Source organism: Mesitornis unicolor, unplaced genomic scaffold (genome assembly GCF_000695765.1).
Source record: "Mesitornis unicolor isolate BGI_N332 unplaced genomic scaffold, ASM69576v1 scaffold6249, whole genome shotgun sequence".
NCBI lineage: Eukaryota > Metazoa > Chordata > Aves > Mesitornithiformes > Mesitornithidae > Mesitornis > Mesitornis unicolor.
The window spans coordinates 76,861-99,453 of record NW_010205137.1 but is presented as its reverse complement, the minus strand read 5'-3'; the positions used below and the strand labels follow the sequence as shown (position 1 = coordinate 99,453).

The window sequence follows — 22,593 nt, the reverse complement described above, 5'->3', positions numbered from 1 at the left end:
TGTAAATGGGCTGTATATGGAATTTAAAACTTTCCAAAGATAAAATTTCTCAACAGACTTTTCATTGGAATTACCAAAAAACTTTGAAGTCTGTGTTTGTTTTTAAATAAAAATGCTGCTATTTTTATTGAAGTGCAGAGAGCAGGAACAGTTCAGCTGCGCTTGCTTGTCAGTTTATTCAAAGAGGGTATTTACTAATTCACTAATATCTTATTGCCTTAACAAATAAGGAGACAGTCCTACACATTGCCCTCCACTCTTCTTTGTTTATACTTTTCTCAACTGCTGCACTGGGGAGAGAGCTCTGTATTTGATCCAAGTCCCTTTCCACGTATCACATGTTGCAAACATAGGAATAGAGTGAAAAGGGAGCTTTGAGTACCTCCTTTCTTCATGTTTACCTCCTGCATTTTATTGCGACTCCATCTGAAAGTAGTCAGGACCAGTAATGCCATCCTTGACCACAACACTTCATTATTCCATCAGGAGATGGGTGTTTGGCTGGGATGGTCACCACTCTCCTGAAAGGTGGCTTTCAAGGTAGGCCTCCCACTGTGACATTGGACAGAGTAAGAGACATGGGCTGTTCCCACATCCCCTTCTAGGCTGGAGCCTCCATTTTCACACCAAACACCCTCAGCTCCCCAGATGTTTTATACACTGTTTTCTGTTTGCAGGTTCACATGCCCCTGACATCCTCATCAAGGCTGAAGACCTTGTCAAGAAAAGCCACTGCGCAGGCAAATCTGAATGAGCACACAGCTACATCAGCCAGAGTCAGATGGGGAAAGATGGAGGTAAAGAGGGAAGAACAAAGTAACAAAAATAATCTCAGCAGAGAAGTAGGAGCTCAGACAGCTCAACTTCTAGCAAAACAAATGTGGCACGTGTCCCTTCATGAACAAAACGATGGGTAAGTAACTGGAACTGCAAGTACAGTCCGGGACATTCTGTTCTCACTCAAGTCAGATCTTCACCATAACAAAATTTTACCCATTCAGCATTTAGATTCATTACCTTCTCATAAGCTTTTCTTTTTGTTTCAGCATCCATCCAGTCATTTTCCTTTTCCAACATGTCAATAAAAGCCCAGCGAATTCCTTCAGTCAGCTCCTCCATCTGCAAAACATTTAACGAACCCCTCCCCAGTGAAATATGTCACGGCAGAATTGTTATAAGAAAAGTTCTGGTGCATCCAGGAGCGATGGATTTGATGAGACCATGAATTATTCCACATCACAGTATCTACTTTTCCTTCCTGAAGACTGATTTCTTCTCTTTCCCCAGTCCTTTAACACTTCTGAAAACAAGTTTCTTTCCATTTTTTTCCTTCAGTTGTAGCACACAACCTGGTCATTGCTGATCCTTTGACATCACAAGTATGAGAATTTCTGTCCTGAAATCATAAAAAGCACTGGGAGAAATTCAGTGGTTTGGGGAGATTTCTGACACTTTGCTTCTAGTTCACTACCTCATGCAGAAGAAGGAGCCAGCCACAAGGCATTTGTATAAATAAAGCCTTTTCTGCAGAGAGGGCATTTGTAACTGTGTTTGGCTTGTGTCAGACTCAGACACACCTTATTAATACTGCCAAAGGACTGAATTTGGGCTGAATTTTGGCAGCATCCAAATATGCAGCCTGTACTTAGCTGTATTTGTGAAGTACTTTTCCCCCTTGCTTACTGCGGGGACAGAGCCCATGGCTTACAACCCTGAGCAGCCGTAACTGCTTCTGTGGTCCTGAACCACCAAGAAGAGCTCATGTCTGTGCAAAGCCAGGAAAACCCACAACTGTTTTTGCTTGACTGCTTCTTCATGGGCTTTCTCCAAACAGCAGTTTTTCAAAAACCAGAGAGTAAAAAAAAGTAATAATAAGAGTGTTTAGTGAGTATGCACAGTAAGAAAACCCTGAAATGACAGAGAGCAAAAAAATCTAATGGCTAAGAGACACATTATATCACCTGAAGAGCAGAAATGTCTGTCCGGCAGCACAGACCAGAAAGGTGTACGCAGTCAGCCTCTTCTATTTATATCAATAGATGAAGCTCATGACAGACAGCCACTGAGGATACTGTGAGAGGGAGACAATTTGAGGGACCCAGTCACCGCTGAAGTCCTTTAGCACAGACCAAACCAGAGCTGAGACAGCACAAGACATGACAGATAATCATTACATGAAGACTTATTGGATCTTTGTGTTATCAGTTATGCTACATTTAAAAATAAAGAAAATGTCAAGTGCCAGAGATCTATATAATTTTATTCTGCAGTACTGGTTGCTCTGAAATGTCATTAAAAGTGAGGACTAAACCCTGGAAACTAACATTACCTTTAGCTAAATTGTCGTATATGTATCAGATTTATATTTTAATCTAGAACTGTTCTTTATCTGCAGTGGAGCCAGACAAAACACAGCAAATCTCCTTTGAATATTCATTTTTCCTACCCTTTAAAAAAAAAATCTTATTTTTAGAGACAATATGGGACAACCGGAACAGGTCTAGCACTAAATATGACTAAACAGTCAACATTCACAGTAAACTACATCCCAGGGAATAGGGTAACTTAAAGATATTGATGACAGAGCACTGACTCAATTAACTTAGTGCACTAATGAGGTGAACTCCCTGTATTTGGAGGTTATAAGTTCAGAGTCAAGCTCTGCAGGTGGGCCCTGGTGTATACTTAGGCTTTATGCACCAGCTGTAGCTGCAGGGGGCAGGGGGAGAAACCTCTTCCTGCTATCAAAGTTATTACTGAAACTGCTCAGGCATAGCTGTAAGAAACACTGCAGGTACCCTGGGTTAGAAACAGTGCTATATTTAGACACAAATAATGTCTTTCTTGATAAAAGGAGAGAAGTATCTAAGGTATGAAACATCAGTGACAAAACATGGGGGAAAAAGAATTCATATTATCCATAACTCAGGATTTGCTTATCATAGACAAATAGATGCCATAAGCCAGGAAAAAAAAAAAAGAAAAAAATCTGTAGAAATAAGAGTGCTTTCCTCAAGTTCTTTCTTACTGCTTAAGAAAGAGAACTGAAAACCAGCAAAATGAAAATGATAACACCACAAATTATTTACTTGAAAAGCACACTTCTAAATGGACTGCAACAAATTTCACCTGCACCTAATATTAATCTCCATGGACAGTTCACTATCAGTGTGAATCTTGCAATGTACACAATAAATTTTATATGCATTTCTTACTACAGATGCTACTGTGAATTCAGATAATTTTTCAAAGATTTGGTCTCAAAGGAATTAGCATGCTAAGAAATATTTTAATTAGATCACATTTCAACAGAAAACCATTCCCTAATCTATCAGATTCTCATAGTTTTGTCACATATACAAACATGAAAAAATGTTCATCCCCTTCATTAAGTATCATTAAGTATAATTTCATACAGTCTTTGTCTTCCCACTTATCCTGTGCAGAGTTCATACTGATTAATATCCCAGAAATATTTTTGCAACTAAACTGCCAAATAGCACATGACAGACTTGATCAAGAACCAGGGAACTGAAAAACTGGATCTCGGAGAGGAAACCCCAGCTGAAGGCACGTAGCAAAAGAAATGCAGAATCTAAGAGGGAAACACATGCCATCAAGATTTGGACAAGGCAAATCAGAGTGCTGTTTGTCTAAAATGGAGTCCTTCCCCGAGAAAGCAGTCAGACTCGATAAACTCAAACAGATAAACCCAGGCTCCTGAGCGCAGGCTGTGCAGGACTATCACAGAGCTGTCGTTCCCAGAGCAGGATGCTATTTCACATGTTTCCTAAACCGTTGTGCCTCTCCTGCTCAGAGAGCTAAGTTCAATGACTAAATTAGTTAATTTTAAACTGATTACTGTTGGAAAATCAATGGCTGGAGAAGAAGATATTGGAAAATCCTATGAGAAAAATGTGAACTTAAAATAAGTCATAAATTATTGTGAAGGATTATTAATCATGTGAATATATTATTAAGGGAAGTGATAATGTAGCTATGTTTGAAGTTTTAAAGTGAGGATGAATGTCCAACTAAAAGCTATTGTCTTGACCTGGACTCAGCAGTATTGAAGAATACTTTCCTTCACTGCCAAGCAAAAAAACCTCCAGATCCAAAACATAAACTCCCAGGGTATGGCTTTAAGCTTCCCTTAATTTGGGCCATATATCAGTCACACTTTTCTTGCATAGACTACAGGTGCAGCACAGTCATATTTAAATGGATAGCTCTAAAGCAGAGACATCTTGACCAGACTGTAACTGGTTAGTAAAACCTTTACTATAAGGAATTACACCAGCTATACTAAAGCATTTCTCATCAATAGCCCTCCTCATTCCGTTTCTGCACAGCCTGGCTGTCATTATTTATTCAAATTAATGGTGTTCAGCCTGGTTTTGATCTAGCTACATATTTGTCTGAAGGACCATATATGTAAAGAATAGACAGTGCCCAAATGGACGGAAAGGCGACATTTCTTCAAATTTGTTCTGTTTTCTCCTTTCCTTTCCTTTTTTCTTTTTTTTTCTAAATTCAATTGAAGGATTTTTAAGACTCTTGTCTCTTTCTAAACTTTGATCTTACATCAGAGGAAATTTGTGAGGATGAAGCCACTAATTCAAAGTTTCTAGACAGACATCTCAAGAGGACTCACCATCTCTTTCTTGTCTTCTTGAAAATGAGCATGGACAAACATCTTGCCCACAACGTAAGGGAGCGCGCTTTCAACCAGGTCCACACATTTATCCCACTGAGGCAACAAAGTTGTGGTTCCATGGATCACCTGTTGGCAGGTGCACGTAGTAGGTCATAAAATCATACTGTTTAAGAAGAACAAGTCTGCATTCACATACAGTATAGCCTAAAGCATATTTGTCAAAGAGCTACCAAAAGGAAAAAAATAATGATACTTTGAAGTTATTTCTATTTTCATCTAGTGCTATGACAAGTCTTTTGAAGTCCACAAAATAGCTGTAAGATTTCAGACTTAGAAACAGTGCAGTGGTAATGACTTAGAGAGGCTTAGAGGGTTAGTTATGGGAAGGCATTCCCAAATGCCAATTTTAGACAACTTTTGGTAGTCTTTCTGTGTTAAGTGGAGAGACACTTTCCTCTAGAAAATCCCTGCTTTGAGATATCTAAAAAAAAATGTTTCTCTCTCATGGTTTTTATGAAGCACCTCCTACTGAGCACTTCACTGCCATGAACTTATCTGTGCTAAAGATGGCTAGCATAGGTAAGTATATCCACATCTTTTTGCCATTTACCAGTCTTAGTTAGTCTTACCACAGCCTGTTGCTTTTAGTCCCTTTCCCAAACAGAATATTTTCAGGAGAAAACAGGTTTGAATCATCAAGGACACTAAACATTGAATACGTGTTTGTCCCTCAAAAAATCTCACTCCATGTTATGGAAGAAAGACGTTGGTAGAAGAGCTTGCATATTTTATTAAAGGAATGGGGGTTAAATAGACACTCCCAGGCTCTAATGATGTCCCTGCAGCACCATACATGAGCCTGAAAAGAGAAATAGTCAAGAATGGTCAACACATCAATGAACAAGGCAAAATAGAGCTCAAGCACATTGCTGCCTTGGTTTCTGTTTCTCATGGGAAGAATGTTGTTACTGTGGACACTTACCCAGTTAACACTACACATTTCGTCAAGGTAAAAGTTCATTTTAAAAAAAGTACACACAACACAGAATATGAGATAGGTCCATGTAAGCAAATAGTAAATGTAGTGCTGAATTAGGAAACTTCTGTTGTTTTCAAGGTTCAAAGAGTTCCTTTTCCACTTAAGGAACTTATTAAGCTTTTCCACAGAGAACAAGAAAAATTCCAGTCCAGTAGTTAACCACTGCAAGCTGTGTAAAAGCAGAGTACAGTCAACACCAGACCAGATCAGGTGGGATAGGATTTTGACCTCTCACAAATTATACAAGACTCTTAAGCACTGATCTAGCAGTGTCTGAGCCTCTTCTTTTTCCCAGATTTCTCTTCCCTTGAAATCTAGAATAAATTATTCACAAAACTGAGGGGTTTAGATTTTTGGGATTTTTTTGATAGTAAAATATTCCATTGGAAAATTCCAGACTAGCTTAACCCAGCTACTGAAGGTCAAATATTTTGGTAGTTTGAAGATTGATTTTCTCCATCATATTTTCTGTAATTAAGCTTAATCAATGACTCATACTTAAATACACCAGTGAATTGTATTTTCAAATGCTTTTTATTAATACTGTATGTGCACTAATCGTTTTTCAATGACAGAGAGAACACTGCTTCTATAAGAAAATTAGGCAAACCAATACATAATAAGGTAATAGTTTCCTAAACAGAGCCAAATTTGAAAATAAATTCCTTTTCCAAATCCTTCAAACTTCATATAAAACACAGCACTCAAGAAAAGAAAAAAAATAAGGAAAGAAAAAGACTAAAAAAAAGAAAAGGAAAAAAAATTCTCTCCAGGGTCCAAGCAAAACCACAACAGAGCTTTTTCCTGATGCAGAGGAAGAAGAGGAGTCATGGCATTAGTCATCAGAGCTTGAAATTCCTTCCAAAAGCTCTGACTGCACATCAGACACAGACAGAGTCAGGAGACAGAGCTGACTTTTAGACCGTGACATATTATTATTACAACATAATAATTACCATTATTTTGAGAGATGCTTGACTGTAAGGAGGACAGAAAGGCAGCACAGGCTGTGAGACCAATAAAAACAGAGCTGAGAGGAATAGACTATATCTTACAGCTGGTTTATTGATATTTTATGTTACAACAGCCAGCTAGAACTCCCTCAAAATTGTCCTCCTAATATTAATGTACCACTTTAAAGCACAGTAGTCCAGGTAGTAACAGTGACTATAAATAGCAGATTTCAAGCCCTCCTGGGCAATTCAGAGCTCCACAACACAATTAACTGATCTCTTCCCCAAGTGCCACTGCACATTTGCCAGGACTCAAAGTGCCACTGCAGAGGAGCTGCTGATAGTTGCTGATGTGGTAATCAAAGCACTTTCTCTAGAGTCAGCAGGTTTGCCCTGTTTCTCAACCTGAATTTCTTTGAAGTTTCTTGATGTCATTTTCCCTCTCTTTGAAAAGAGGTCAAGTGTCTCAATGCCAAGATTTTTAAATGTAAGGTGTAAAAACCACCAACAGAAAATGAAGTCCTGGTGAAAAAAATACTATGCTTATGATGGGTGAGGCTGACTGACTGACTGAAAGTTATCCTTTGCTCTAAGGGTCACTGATTCATCTCATGGTCATGTCTTTTTATAGTAGTCATTCAGTGTTTTCTTCGTTCAATGTTTTCTTCACTTACCTGGCAAGAAACTGGTGCATCCTTTTTATGATCCCAAAGGACCTGCGTGCCTTTAGTCCTCCACCCTCTGACTGGATAAATCTGTTCAACAAAGCCTTTGCCTTGGACTCCATTTCTCATGTCCTTTCTGCTGATCTGTGAAGTCTGTTCCCCTGAGCTGTTTACTGCGCTTAACTTTAGCTATTAACTGTTAGCTATTGCTGCTTACTGCACTTAACTAGCTCTCCATCTCCAGGTCTCATGGGCAGATATTGGGAATGAGCTGCTGATTCACTGCCTTTGCTGCGCTGTTCTTAGGTTTTCACAACCACTTACATGAAACCTTGATGACATTGTTAATAAACACTGAATCAACTTGAATTAGATTTCTCCCTAGGCTTCTGGAGAAAGTACCCAGAGAAGTGACAGCCGCTAGTTACCATATCCAGACACACAGTATCCAAAGCTTAAAGTTTCCTTACAGATTTTTTCTGGCAATAATATAACTCAATATAACTCAGTATTGTGCTGCAGACTGGCTCGTGGCCAGCATCAGTCTATTTTACCTGTCTAGCAAGGAATGTCCAAGGAGGGGACACACTTATAAACTCATCACTGTGGTTCTGGCAGCCAGTTTCTCACATTTTTGTGTAAAGAAAGTCTTTAACAAGACTGTTTTGAATATTATTTCAGAAGTATAAGAGACTGCCTTTTCTGTGCAGTTTCCATCAAGCTCTTTGGAGTTTATTTTTAGGTACATGATCAACTCAGATCTATTCCAGTACAACTCAGGAAAGGCATTATGGATGCTTCAATTAGCCATTTGCATGCCTGAGAAGGGAGCACCCACACTTTCAGCATCACATCAATGACAGCCTCCTGTTGTCATGATATCACCAAACAGCTAATTCTCATAACAACAAACAAGAAGTTCACTATCTAAACTAAGATGGCTTAAAGAACTCTCACGCTACCCACAGGATTAGCAGGGTGGCTTTCTATTCAGGGTTCACTTAATCAAATGCATGTGTGTAACATAAATGCCCATATTACTTAAAAGGTATTTAGGTCTGCTCTCATAGCATGGGGCAGTGACTAACTAACATCTTCTGGATATTTTGCAACCTCAAGATGGAAGGCACCTGATCAGCTTCTCTGTGGAAATGGTATGTGCTAGAGCTCACGTTAAGCTGGGACTAGAGCATGAGAGAGGTTTGAGCAAGCTTAGAAAAGATGAAATCTTTGTTTTACCAGAGCTATATTCACGCATGCATAAACAGTAGGTTTTTTCAAACACTTAGATTTTGGCCAAACCTGTTTGGCCTGCAGGAATAGCACAGGTCAGAGCCCTGACACATAACTCAAAAACTTTCCAGTTTTCAACTCTCTGCATAGGAAGACTAAGCTTTTTAAAGGGGAGGTCACAAAAAAACCCTTAACATAATCTAAAAGACATTTTTCCTTTGTGTCCTATACAGGAATATGTATGTCTCAGTTTTTTAGAGGGAGTCTGAAAAAAACCCCACTTTATTAAAAAAATTTATCCAGCATTTCATGTTTTGCAATGGTACAAGCAACTATAAGGGAAGTGAATAGTGTCAACACTTTTACCGTTATAATTGCTGTAAAAACTCTAACTCACCCGAGAAAATTCCAGCCACCGGTACTGAAAACGTCTACTGAGGTTAAATAACCTTGAATAAACCATCCTCCACACCAGATAGTTGGCAAGAGTCCTGTTAAATCAGACATATTTTTATCAGACATCTTAAATGCATATGATGTATCAAAAAGCACTCACAGAAATACCTCTACAAATGTTTGAACTGAATGGTGGAAATTTCACCTTGAAAATTAATGAGTGATGACCAAATTTATAATATTCCTACTACACAGAAGAGTCTGTATGATTGCAGCCAGTTAATATGTAATTGCACCATGATAACCATCTTCTAGAGGATATTTATAATGAGTCTATATCCTAGCATGCCATTTTTAGGTAATGCTTTTTTCAGAAGGCAGTTTTCATTTTCCACAGAAGTGGCAAGAACCGTGTCACAATCATTGCATAAAAGGTCTATCTAAAGATAAGAAAATAACTGATTTTTCTTTTGTAATACAAAGCGAATGTCATCTCTTCTCATTAGTAGGGCACATAAATTGTAACCATGAAACAGAGTAGATAACAGTCCATCCCATAGTACCATTATCTCTTGCTTGTATCTTTCATTAGAAGTTATCAATATGCTTTTAAAAGTTCTTAGTACCCACAGAGTTATTAAAGTATTATCACTCTTATTTTGCAGATGGATAATTGAAATACCAAAAAAGGAAAGTCTCAGTAACAAGAACCTCATAAGAACTGAGGCTGAGAGATTCAGGAAGAACTTGTTCAAACTTCCCAGGAGACCTGACATCCATGCCCCTTTTCTAAAATTTCAAGCACTTGACTGGAGGATTTATCTAGTTTAGGTTGAGCTGAGGTAAAGGTGCACCATGAAATTCAAACCATTTTAAAACAAGTCCAGCAGTGGCCTAAAATGCATTATCCACATCTATCAAGCATAGTCATTGTTCTAAAGCTGTGGATATCCAAATGCTGTTTGCTCTGCACTGGAATATACATAACATTTTGGGCAGGTCACAGACTTCTCCATAGGGAGGCAAACTGCTCCTCTGTAATAGAAGATGTTGTTATGGACCATCTGAACAACTCCCTCATCTCTAAAAATCCCGTTTCTGCAACCTCTTGTTGCCATAGGTGTGGAGCAGCGTAGCTGTTGCTGCAGTGCCACTCCATTAGCTTCGTTCACGGACACATCCTATACTGTCCCCTCCTCTGAATCATAACTGGTTATAAACACACCTTTTGGGTGTGCTGTCTTCACAGCAGCATTTGCCTAAGCTGTAACTTAAGTCTTGTATCTAACCAAGTTCCAGTCCTCCACACAAAACCTCTAACTTGAGATATGTTGCTGGAAGTTTACACTCTTGGTCACTCAGCTGGGGAGATGATAAAGAGGTGGGAATGGAGAGTTTTAAGGCAAGCTATAGCTACATATTGTCTATTAGTGACTGAGCACGTGACAACCCAGTAAATCCAGTAGTAGCCACACATCCAGGTGGGACACTACGCCAAAAGCAGATGGGTGGCTGTGTGCTCTCTGCGAGCTGGCTGAGACGTGCACTGGGGACCAGTCTGGTCAGGCACAGAGGGGAGTGGCCAGAGAAGGCAGGTGCTCTGCAGTCATGCCAGATTTGGCTGTCCTCACAGGCTGCATTAGCTGAACTGGAGCTAGCACAAGTGTGCATACTCATCTGAACCTGCACAGCAATTCATCTGCGACAGCCTGGGCAAAGCCTGTGCTTCTCATCAGTTAAGTCTGCATATGCTTGTTTACAGGTCAGAAATATGGTCAACTCATGTAATGCAGGAAAACCTGAGGGTACAACCTCAAGCAAACCATTAGCTCAAAGGCAGGTGCCTGATACTCAGTAGTCCTTGTGGCCAGTGGCATCTTCTACAGGGGAGTAGAGAATTGCTGTGATTTACAAGTCCTGCCTTTTATACACCTCCTCATTTCTCACATTGTGGAGAGGCTTTCACAAAGCATTAATGTAAAGTCTTTCTCTCATTTCATTTCCTAGGCAGGCAGGTCTGAATTTATCCCATGCAACTCAGTGTCACTTTAGACATGCCACATAACACTGGGCATATTCCTTCTTCTAATGTACAGATATGTCATACACAATGCACACACAAGTCCTCAAAAAAGTCATAAAAATATCTGAAAACTGTATTTTTAGCATGAATAATGTACATTTATAACACTGTGCATGTTATAAAAGTCAAAGCAGTGAGCTCTGCTTACATGATCAACCCATTTGAGATAATGCTTAGAGTCATTAAAAATTCATTCCAACCTATGAAATACCAGAAAGTATAGATTTTCCCCTTAACACATTTCTGACAATGTGGAATTTCCTCACTCAACTGAAGCACTTCAAAAGCACTCAGCTCTCACTGGTTTTGTAAATCACTTGAACTTCACAAGCCTCGCAACTATCTGCCTCAGGTATTTCAAGCAGAGCTGAATAGCATCCATGCTTCTGCAGTAACTACTCTGGATCTAAAACTGTATTTATGCAAGTCCTTCAGATTAAAAGGTTTAAAGATTTCATTTCGATCAAAAGTCTTAGGTAAAAAACCTCAACTAAACAGACCACTATCATAAACCAATTATTTGTTACAATTCAGTACTTAATTGCTACCAAAAAAATCAATTCTCCCTTCTGTGTGCTGCTGCTTCTCATCTGGCAGTGTTTCTCCTTAGGTTTGAGCTGGGGAACCTCTGCCAAATTGATAGTGAATGAAGGATTGAACTTTGTGAAGGATGAGTCTCAAAAAGGTGACTTATTCAAAGACACCAATATCAGTGGGAATTCAAAAATTTTGTATCAGGCATAATTAATGAAGGCAGCTGTCAGATTCAGGAAATATCGCACTATTAATTGAAGTTTGTTTTAACTTGGGAAGAAAAAGGAGGCTGACACATCCTAAAACCAAGCTGTCTGATGAGATTGTAATAACTCCTGATTGTAATCACACTAGAATCCACTGATGCATACGATGCATAAAACAACAGGAAGATTTCACTTCAAAGTCCAGAGGTATGTTTATTTGCTGTGGGCAAGGAGGGCAATGAGGGAAAATGTTGAGGGGTTTTGTTGTTGTTGTTGTTTGTTTGAGGAGTGGTGTTCTTTATTGTTTTAAAAAACAAAACAAAGTCATACTTCATCTGAATTTTTTTACCATTCGTTTGATCATTCCCCATTTGGAGGATGATAATTTTACCATTTTGGCTAAGTATAAAAACTTAAAATCAATTAATGGTCTTCATCTGGTTTGAAAACTGACACTTTTTGGCTATGAAATGCCTCCAGTGCATGTCTTGGGGTGATTTTCATCCCACTTTCACAAATAAGCTCAGAGAAGTTAACCTCTTCACATGGTGTAAAACCCAAGACACAAATAAAACACACAAATCCTCTCTGCTCCTTTGATGAGACCAAAGCATTTGTTGTTGTAAACTTTCAGAAGAGTACAGTACACAGTCCCCTATTTTAACCTCAAAATCACTGTAACAGAGAGAAGTGTAGGCTCTTTCTAAACCAATATGACCATTGTTGTGATACACACTCCCAAAGGAAGTGGTAGAGAGCTTGTTTGCTGGGTTAGTTAAAATTATAGCAGCACTTATGAATATCAACTAAGAAATGCTCTACCGTGTCTGGGAATGAAGTAGGTTGCTCATGTAAAATTCTGTAACATTTTAATAAACAGACATAGTGGCAATTAAAGAGGACAGATTTAATATGACAGATTTAATGTGATGGACAAATTAATTGACATTTTAAGAAAAAGATCCTTTTCACAAATTTTGAGATTTGTTACAAAATTCTATTCATAATTGAGTCATGAACCAAATTATAAGTACTGAAAAACTTCTGCCTCTATTGCTAGAGGCACAAGTTCAAGTCAAATTATTGTAACATCCCTCTCCAACTAATTTTTCAGAGACAGGCTAAGACCAGAAAGGAGATTTAGTGCCCCCATCCCTTTCTAAAGGAAATCCCTCCTATGCTACAGGAATTACAGAGTACTTCTCTGTTAATTGGCCCATACTGCAAAGATGGGGTAAGGTAAGGTAAAGGAAACCAGTTATTTATTCTGAGATCCATGAGGACAATAAAGCTGCTTCCTTAAACAGCTGCAAATATCTCCAACAAGGCCACAATTTACTGTACCCTATTTATGGCTCACCAATAAAGCACAAGCACACATATAACAGAGATATAAGGGGCTCCTAACTGCTGCTAGCACAGTTCCATCTCCCCCTTCATACAGCACAGCTGTATTGGGGCTCTGCCATCATGTCATTTACACCGCATCTTATGACGATGATGTGACTTCAGCACTGAACACCTGACATGACTTAGGCTAGCCAAGGGCTGATGGCACCTCCCGCAGGCTAGTTATTCAGTGTCTTGGGCAACTTGCTACAGAAAGCTGTGCTCCTGGTCTGGATTCGCAGCAGTGCCCAGGCTTGGGAATTTCAGACAGACCCCTGAACCACACTGCTGCACATATTTCAAGCTCCACATGGTAACTTGATTATATGCAGGAGAGTTGCTAAGTAAATTACAGCCTTGTTCTACTAAATTCATTCTACACTCTGCCAATGTGCTATTTTCTAGTAACATTGCCTTGTGAGTGATTTCACAATTCAAGATCGTTCAGCAAGGTTCTCTAAGGGAGCAGTTTTTAATATGATGATTGTGAGTCCATATGACTTGTCACCTCCCTCACCAAGAACTGCTTCTGTGGACAGACTTAATTTTTACTCCATTATTCCCTCCACCTGAAAAAAACTTCATGGAGTACTTTGTCAGATCACTGATGCATGAACCATCTTTTTGTGCCATTTTGAATTGTACCCATCCCAGCAGCATACTCATCTGGGAAGGGAACACACAAGGCATTGGAATAAAAGTATGATTTAGGGGTAGAAGGTTTGTAGCTGAAAAAACCATGAACTCGGTGAAAGTACCTGCTTCTCCCAATGATTCTGCATCTCCTGAAATGATGAATTATTTACTAGGAATTTGATTGGTCTAGATTTTTACTCTAACAAATCAAATTCATTGTTTGCATTAACTTAACCTTTAAAATATCATATGGAGAATGACAAATGAGATTACCTAAAATAAAATATCCTTGTTAAGCCTTTAGAGTTCACCCTACAGGGGAATGTTAAAACCTCGTTGTTAGAAATTTTCATTAAGATTATTTCCTAACTTTCTCAGGCCAGATAACAAGGTTACTTCTGGAGCAAACTATGACATTTTAAGTAATGAACATTATCATCTAATAGATAAACATGATCTTTGTTATCATGGAGTGACCATTTGGATGGATTTTACATAAAATAACTTGAAGTCTGAATGAGTTGAGTTTAGTGCTCTATTTGCCATTTTTACCATTTTATGGCACAAATTTCTTAGCGTGAGACTGAGCAGAAAATGCTTAAATCATTATCAGCTATAAGATATGCAACCTGAATGGACCGGAAATCAGACACTGCTTCTGCCCACCTCCTGACCTGTGGGGATCAGGAAGCTGGTCTCAAGCCTTGCTGAAGATGGGTGTTTTCATTCTTCCTGGTTGTTGCTCTAGCCTCCCTCTGTCATGGCACACAAGCAGGCTTAACTCCTCTTGAGCACTCAGAGACAGATTTTCCCTGAATAAGACCCTAATGGAAAAAGCCTCCAGGTATTGACTCTGTAGTTACAGAATATATTTGTGTGTTAAGTGTATTTGTACACAGGGAATAATTAATTCCCTGTTGTCTTGCTACATGCGCATCCTCTAAATCACTACTTTATCCCCACTGGCATAATTGTTTGATGATCTGTAGGGAGATCAAGAATTTTTATTTTTCTTATTATTTGATTTACATGTTATTAATTTACATTAATTAATGCAAGTATTCTGTCACTGGAGACATAGAGGAACAATATACGAACAATGCTTCTGAATTATTTTATATTTTTTCCCCTGAAATTTAGTTGTGGCCATACTGTACAATCAGCAAAGAATTATTTTTGGAGACAACAGCCTAACATTTTTTTTTTTAAAGTTCAGCAACATGCCTCAGTAGAGAGCAAATTATCACAGAAATCACTTAGACGTCACCAATAACGATGTTTCAAAATCGGATGTCATCTAAACATACAATTTTTCATCACACTGCCCAAAGCTGTCTTGCTTCCCTGTGCAAAGCACATCTGCTATGTTTAATCTGAGCTACCTGCATTTTACAACTATGTTCTACAGTTGTAAATGATTTTGCAAGACACAAGACCAATACGAGTAAGAGATGCTGAATGCATCTGCAAAAAGCAGCTTTACTGCAACCTATGTTTTCAATTACAAGTGTGTTGAAACTGCAAATTCTTCTGCTACAGTAAAGCTAATATATATACTCATTCAGACAAAACTAAGCAGACCTTTTGCCTAGAGACTTGATCCCAAGAATATGTGAAACATCTGAAAAACCCAGGAAAAACCCAGCGCTTGTTGTCCCCTTTTAAGTGTGGGTGAAACCACCATAGAATCCTTACTTTTTCCTTTCATTTTCTAGTATCCTGAATAAATCTTTGAAGTACTGGGGAACACGGACAATCACATTTTCTGATGGACCTATATCTTTGAGCTCAGGATAGAGTCTGGTGTCAATCACCTTCTTGATGTATCCCAGCCAGTCAAACTGCAATGACAGAGAGAAGGCTGGTTAAAGCAGATTATGAAGAGAGATGATTTATTAATGAAGTTGCACCTTTGAGACTAATGGTTTCAAAGCTTTACTTATTAAAAATTTAGAAACAATAGCACTTTGTCATTACACTTGTTTTCAAACCTCAGTTAAGTCATAACTGTATTTAAAAGAACATATGTTGTAATTGAGTACATACATTCCTAGTGATACTCCTTTAACATGCTGCTCTGCGCACTAAAGGCAATTTTTATTCTATCAGTTAGACGTTAAAAGAATAATTTTGTAATTATCCCCAACCAACCTGTGGAATCATGGCACTAAGCTCTGATATGTTCATTTTATTGTACATCACCTCACTTGTTCGATTTTCATAAGGAATCATGATCTGGGGAAACACAAACAAAAAAACCCATCAAAACAAAGATTATCGTGCAGGGACCTGTTCTTACATCATTACTGTCCATCATAATCCCAGTGCAGTAATATCTCACCACCTGTTTTCCAAGCATTACCTTCCCTTTCTGAGTATGGCATTTAACTAGGAGAAACGGAACACAGTTCATTGTCAGTTTAACTCATTACTGGGGAATTTAATGAGCTGCATGTCTTCTTTGAATAGATTAGGCCAATTTTAGCTCTGATTATACTAAGGAAATGCACGTTGAGATAAAAGCACACCTAGACCATTAATATGTATTCATCCCATCATGTCAGGTAGAAGACAGCTCCAAACTATAAAAGGTTTAAAAGGTCAAATCTGAGATAGATACACTGAAAGCACGTCTCATCTTTTGGATTTGAACATGTTCTTGCTACGGCTTGACTCCGTCTGAGGGAAAAGACAGATACACACAAGTTTCTCCTTATTTTACCCCAGCATCCTGATTTCCATAGCAGGCTGTACGCCATGCAGTTTAAAGAGGACAGAGACTGACGCCAGACTAACCAGACAGTTGGCAGTTATCCAACCAAAATTCTCCAGTAAGTGTCTGCAGTTTTACTACACAGAAATAAAAAATTACTTTCTTCTCTCCTTCTGCAAATTTCATTTATCTGACAAACCTTTAAACTCTTCTTGAACTTATCTGCTCCTTTCCTCTCAAAACTTTTCCTCTTCCTCCAGTAATTCAAACCCACTTGAAATCTTCCTTGTATACAAGAAGCTCTCTCAAAGCTTGCCTCTCCTTCCTATATCCAAAGTATCTTCCCTTTATCCTTGCTGTCTCTCTTCCTGAGCACACAAGTTCTCCATTATGTATGTTCACTTAAAATGAATACAGAGGAACACAGGATACAGTGAAAGCCCATGTAACAAACAGGTCTCCTTTGAAATCATAGTAATACATTTATGTAATTCATTGTGCTCATTAGGGATCATGCAACAATCCATGTTCCTGGACTCATGCCTAATATCTGGATATATTTTAGGATTATTCATACTAAAGGGAAATTAGGTAAGCATGAGCAGGTATAGCTTGTTGCATAATGGTATGCATTACTGATCCTGAAGGCTGTTACATGATCCATGTCATCTTATATGGCAACTTTACCTATATAGTTTATGGATTAAAGCTCTATCAGACATTCATTAAGTGAAGCATTAAAGCTACCAGATGTAGCAATGCATCTTCTTATCACATTGCCAATGAACAGAAGAAACATTTCCTGGTTTTTTGAGTCTACTAGGTCAAAACAAAGTATCTGCTCATTGAACCACCCAGACTAGGTAACTGAAGCTAAATATTGAGCTTTATTTAGAGAGTTGACAAAATTTCAGCTCCTCTTTCAGCAGAGAGTTGGAAACACTGATTTACCGATTTACTGTTGTGGATGCCCCCCAATTCTGCACACAAACACCATTAAGAAGCATCACTGCCTTTCCTCCTGTAGATGGCAACAGCAGAACTCAGGGAGAAGTAATTTTCTGCTGCATCACCTGTCCCTTGCAGGCTTCTCTCAGGGGACTGTGGGAAAGATAGCTTCTTTCCTTGGTGAGATGAAGAAATCCTCAGCTCAGCTGACAGTTCTGCAAATCAGTGTCATTTTGTAGCCCTAACTTTTGCTGGTTTCTTCTCTCTCACTTTGGAAGAAGCTGAAACCACTGAGGACTTAGAGACCTCAGGAGCGAGACTCCTGCAGTATCCATGCTGAAACAGGGATATGGGAAAGAAGAAATGCTCCTTTGGACTGCAACAGTTCTAATACAATAGTTAAACTCAGTTAAAAATGGGCAAAAATGTCACCAAGTAAATCAGTCAGAACCAAAAGTCAGATTTAAATCTGTTTAGCTTTACTAAGTTCAGTTGGTCCCCTAAATGAAAACTCATGGAGTTGCTCATCCCCTCTCCCAGGGCAGCCGGTGAAGGCAGCTCAGGAGCTAACAGTGGTGCTCCTGTAACCACTACCCTCTCACTACCAAGCATCAATATCCAACCTCAGCCTTGTACAGCTTTGAGACTCTTCCTCAGAGAATCAGTCTCGTCTGCTTTTTGAATAGTTACTAATGTATTCACAACACAGCTTCACAGCAGGGTCTCAAATTCTGACCATGCAGAATATTAAGAAATATTAATAATTTAAAGGACCAAAGGTATTTGGCTAAGTTTCCCACTCCCGCCCCCCTCCGTCGCCAACAATAAAATAATCAGTTTAAGAATTAACTAAGAGAAGAATATTGTTCATTCTTTCTTCATCAGGTTCTGCTCCTTTCCTTCTACTTCCATAAACTGCTATTGCTAAAGCTTTTGATATAATGGCTTTCCATTCTGAAACAGGATTTCACTTTTCTTTTTTTAAGGCTAGCATCAATCCTGCATCAAATTACCAACCTCAGCTATTTTAACTTCCAGTTTTAGAACCGACTTCATATCAGATTCGGCTCGTGAAGCGTTTGCGCCTAGAAGCACTGCTGTATCAACCATGAACTGCAAAAAGGCATCTCGGTACTGTAAAGAAAAGAAAAGAAAACAAAAAGAAAACAAAAAGAAAAAAAGAGTTAAATGACCACTGGATTTGCACTTGAGCACAGCTATAGCAGCAGGTCAGAAATGCCCAGCTATAGCAAGGGGTATAGTACTTTGTACTTTTATGCCTTAGCAACCAAAGTTGTACTGTGCTTACATTGAATGCTTGCTGTCATCAAGGACAAATGGAGAAATAACACTGTAAGTATACTGTGCACAACAGACAGAGATACTAGCTGTGGTTCACAAAGCAGAAATCTCAGGAAATGCAAATGACACTTCTGGATTAGACTGACAATGCTTACAGTGGAATTAGACAATGTGTATGAAGGTACAACAGTATTTTACAGATACTCATACAGTCATCAGACAGAAGAATTATTTACATACAAGTGCAAGCTTAGTGGCTGAGAAGATAGGGAGATAAAGGCACACTCCACTGAGCTCTGTTCCTGCCACCACAGCACACATCCCTGCTACAGTGCTCTGCTCTGCCCTGCTCTGCTCTTGCCAGCTTATCCCAGTAAAGTACATTTTAGTCTCAGCATGTATATATAAATGTTAGCAAAATACACTGCATGTATAATGATACTGTAGCAATTTCTGTGCTACCTCCCCTCCAGCAGAATCTTTGCAGAGTTCAGATTGCTCCTTATCAACTCCTACAGGCCCATAGTCCAACAAAAGCAAAAACATATCCCACTGCATTTCCACCTTTAAGCTTTTAGTAGATACAGTTCTTAAACTGCAAAACTTTCATCAGTAGCTATGACTTGTTCCCCCTGACAGCCCAAGGTGTTGTTTACTTTAAGCTTTGGGCTGCATGTGCTGGATGCTGCCCACAGGTCTTCATTACGTGAGGAACCACCATTGTCAAATACTGGTACATTAAAGCCTTTGATAAACATTTGTTCACGACTGCTGTCCTTAGAAAAGCAGCAAGAAACTAAGCTGTAGCAGCGAAATCGTAAAGAGAGGAGGGGAGAAGAGGAAACAAATACTTAAAATCCATTTTGGAACTCATTCACTTCTTTAAATGAATTCATAAATGAATTAATAACCTGCAGTGGCTTTCAAAATGTGCTTAGCCTTCTACCCTAATTGAGCCTAGGAGGCAGGCCTGGAGGGCTGCTCATGTAGGCAGCCCACAGACATGGCTTCTGGGCTTCACTTTGTTGAGATGTTCTTGAGCTTCTGGACACTTTGTCCATGATCTGGGAACTACTGAGACCCCCGAGGAGCATGAGGGCTTTCACTGCCACCAGGTCAGGTAAAAGCTATAAAGTTAGCTTCAGAAGCTGCTAAGAAACTGATGGCTGTGCTTGATCAAAGGGAGCCCATGGCCTCTCTTCTAGCTGCCTCCTGATTAGGGAGGATCAAGCACCCTTTGAGTCCATGCCAGAGAGAGGCCTCCGTAAAAGCCAGGCCAGATCATCTTTCAGCGCTGCGAAAGTGAGAGACCCAAGACTATTCAGCCTAGAGAAGGGAAGGCTCAGGGGAATCTCATGCACATGTATAAACACCTGATGGGGGGAAAATAAAGAAGCCAGAGAGTCAGACTGTTTTCAGTGTGGCTCAGTGACAGGACAGGAAGCAATGGCACAAAAAGAAACATGAAATTTCACCTGAACACAAGAAAACACTTTCTCACTGGGGGCATGGTATAGAGGTTGTGGAGTCTTCATCTGTGGAGATATTCAAAATCTGACTGGACACTCTCCCAGGCAATCTTCTGTAGCTGACTCTGCTTGAGCAGAGTGGTTGGACTAGATGAACTCTAGAGGCCTCTTCCAAAGGGGAGGAAAAGCATCAGAGGCCACAACCCTTGCAAAAAATTTTCATTTGAGAAACGTTGCAATAGTATTTGTGGTAGTGGTGGCTGTGCTTGTGGTGTTTTCCAAGGGAAGATATCCCAAAAAATCTAAATCCAAACAAGCCACAACCCGTTCTTCATTTTGGAGCTCAACAAAACCAAAGCAACAATGAAAAAAACTGAGGGGAAAAATGATCACTCTGAATTCCAGTTAGTAATACTTACAGCTTTAGCTTCTGTGGTGTTTTCTAGGTAATCCTCTCGAGATGCAAGAGAGAGGCTTGCTTGATCGAGCTGTTAAAAATAACAAGTAAAAGCATTTAATAGGTAAATACATCAGAATTCAAAGGTAGCCCTATAAGCAACCCTGGAAGAGTTCATGTTTTTCAAGCAATTATGGTGGATGTGTGTAAATATTTAATGCATAATACATTGCACCAGCCTGAATTCCACAGGATTTAAAAATAAAAACCAACAAAACATCAGGAAAATGTTATGCTGTGCTGACAGACATAACCCAAATCATATTACTGTGATCCGGAGAGCCTCAAATATCCCCTGCAACATCTGAGCCAACTACTGCAGCTAAGGATCACCTACTGTGGTCTATGTGTTTAAGGCTCCATTAGCGAGTAGGGTAATGCAATAGGACTGAGTCCACAGGATCCAACAGTTTGTGCTGACGGCCATTCACGCTACAGATATTTGGGAGGCACAAGATCAGCTTGAGAAAAACACTACTTTAGTGTATGGACAAAATACCCATTAGGTTCTGGAGCATGTTAGCTGCTATGTGCATGAAAAGCATCATTGACTAATGCTGACTAATGACTTTGACTGAAATTGAGGTTGCACTCTTGAGCTTCACCCTAAACCGTTCCTGAGTGCTGTATTTGGGTTTTTGAATAGACGTACTAAAACAGCTGGATACCAGCCACAGAAATGATGGCATGCGTGGACAGGAAATTGTTGTGCCTCCAGTACATTAGCTAAAGATGTATGGTAGATCCAGGTGGATCTTGGACCTTCACTTACCTCTTTGATCTAAACTTGGATCACATTTGTTGGTCTACAGCAACTCCAATATTGGAATAACGTCCTCAAGGTAATTTCTAAACTAGTACTGAAAATTCACTGACACCTACACCTAGTCTCTTGAATGAAAGGACTACATGGGAGTATTTCAATACTGTTTCAAGTTCCTAACCAGGCAAAAATCACAGTGCAACAGATATCTTAAAATTACTGGAAACTGAGATTTCCCAAAACACTTCAACTTGATTAGGTTACGTTGTATGAGTATGGAAGCCAAAGCTGCAAATATAATTCAACCAACTTCCAAACTCTGAATAAGATACTGATGGGAGCAGGAACAACAGTTTCGATGTTCTAAACTTATTGTTTTGATGATGTATTTGTTATCTTAAAGATAAGCCCAGTGAAGAGATACTGTATTTATTCATACTATTTCACATAAGTCTTTTTTAATCTAAATCCTACACTATTTATATATTTCATATTTTCTCGATTTATAAAAAGGACCTAAATAAATACAACTAGAATCTCAAATGAATGAATAAATGTCATCTTTTCCTTTATTGACTCTGCTCAACTTTTAAAATACACCATAAACTAAATAAAACAAATAATCCACTGAAAAGAGAGTAGCTGTGATGCTCAGTGCAACTCTGATTCTTTAAAAAACAGTATTACCTTCTTTTTTTCCAGCCTATTGAAGCAAAAAGAATATACTGTTATGCTTTGCATATGTGTGTCCTGGTAGCAGTTAACTTCAGATGATTTTGTCTATTTCAACTATGTGACTGTTGCATGAAATGCTCAGCCAAATTTTCCTGGCTTAAGAGTTAGATCTGACAACTCACTGAAACCAAGAAAGCAAAAATATGGGAAGTAAATAAAAAAGTTAACAAACTTCTTCAGCCCTCAAGAAAAAATGATCGTGTTGAATGCTGAACAAAATTTTACTTGGAGTTTCTATTTTTTCTGATCCATTCATGATTTTGCAATGCTGAACAAAAAAGATTTTGCAATAGAGCCATTTTCACAAGCAGGTTGAAATACTTTGTGTTACATCTGCACCCCTGGGAATTTGTTAAAACACAGACAAAGTAGAAAACTGGCTGATGCATTCTGCAGATCAAGATCTTAATCAAAT

General features: G+C 39.0%; 1 protein-coding gene across 1 annotated transcript in view; it reads right to left on the bottom strand.

Annotated features, from left to right (window-relative positions):
* Positions 1–1,017: 1,017 nt before the first annotated feature.
* The window catches only part of PHEX (phosphate regulating endopeptidase homolog, X-linked), a gene marked incomplete at its 3' end in the record, with an annotated part of 46,816 nt that continues 25,240 nt past the window's right edge, over positions 1,018–22,593 (bottom strand). Inside the window, exons 6-12 of the mRNA XM_010191276.1 lie at positions 20,643–20,711; positions 18,470–18,586; positions 15,943–16,026; positions 15,487–15,632; positions 8,945–9,038; positions 4,655–4,783; positions 1,018–1,119 (exon numbers count right to left, since the gene is read on the bottom strand). Coding sequence (XP_010189578.1) covers positions 1,018–1,119; positions 4,655–4,783; positions 8,945–9,038; positions 15,487–15,632; positions 15,943–16,026; positions 18,470–18,586; positions 20,643–20,711 — 741 coding nt within the window. The remainder of the gene's footprint in view (positions 1,120–4,654; positions 4,784–8,944; positions 9,039–15,486; positions 15,633–15,942; positions 16,027–18,469; positions 18,587–20,642; positions 20,712–22,593) is intronic.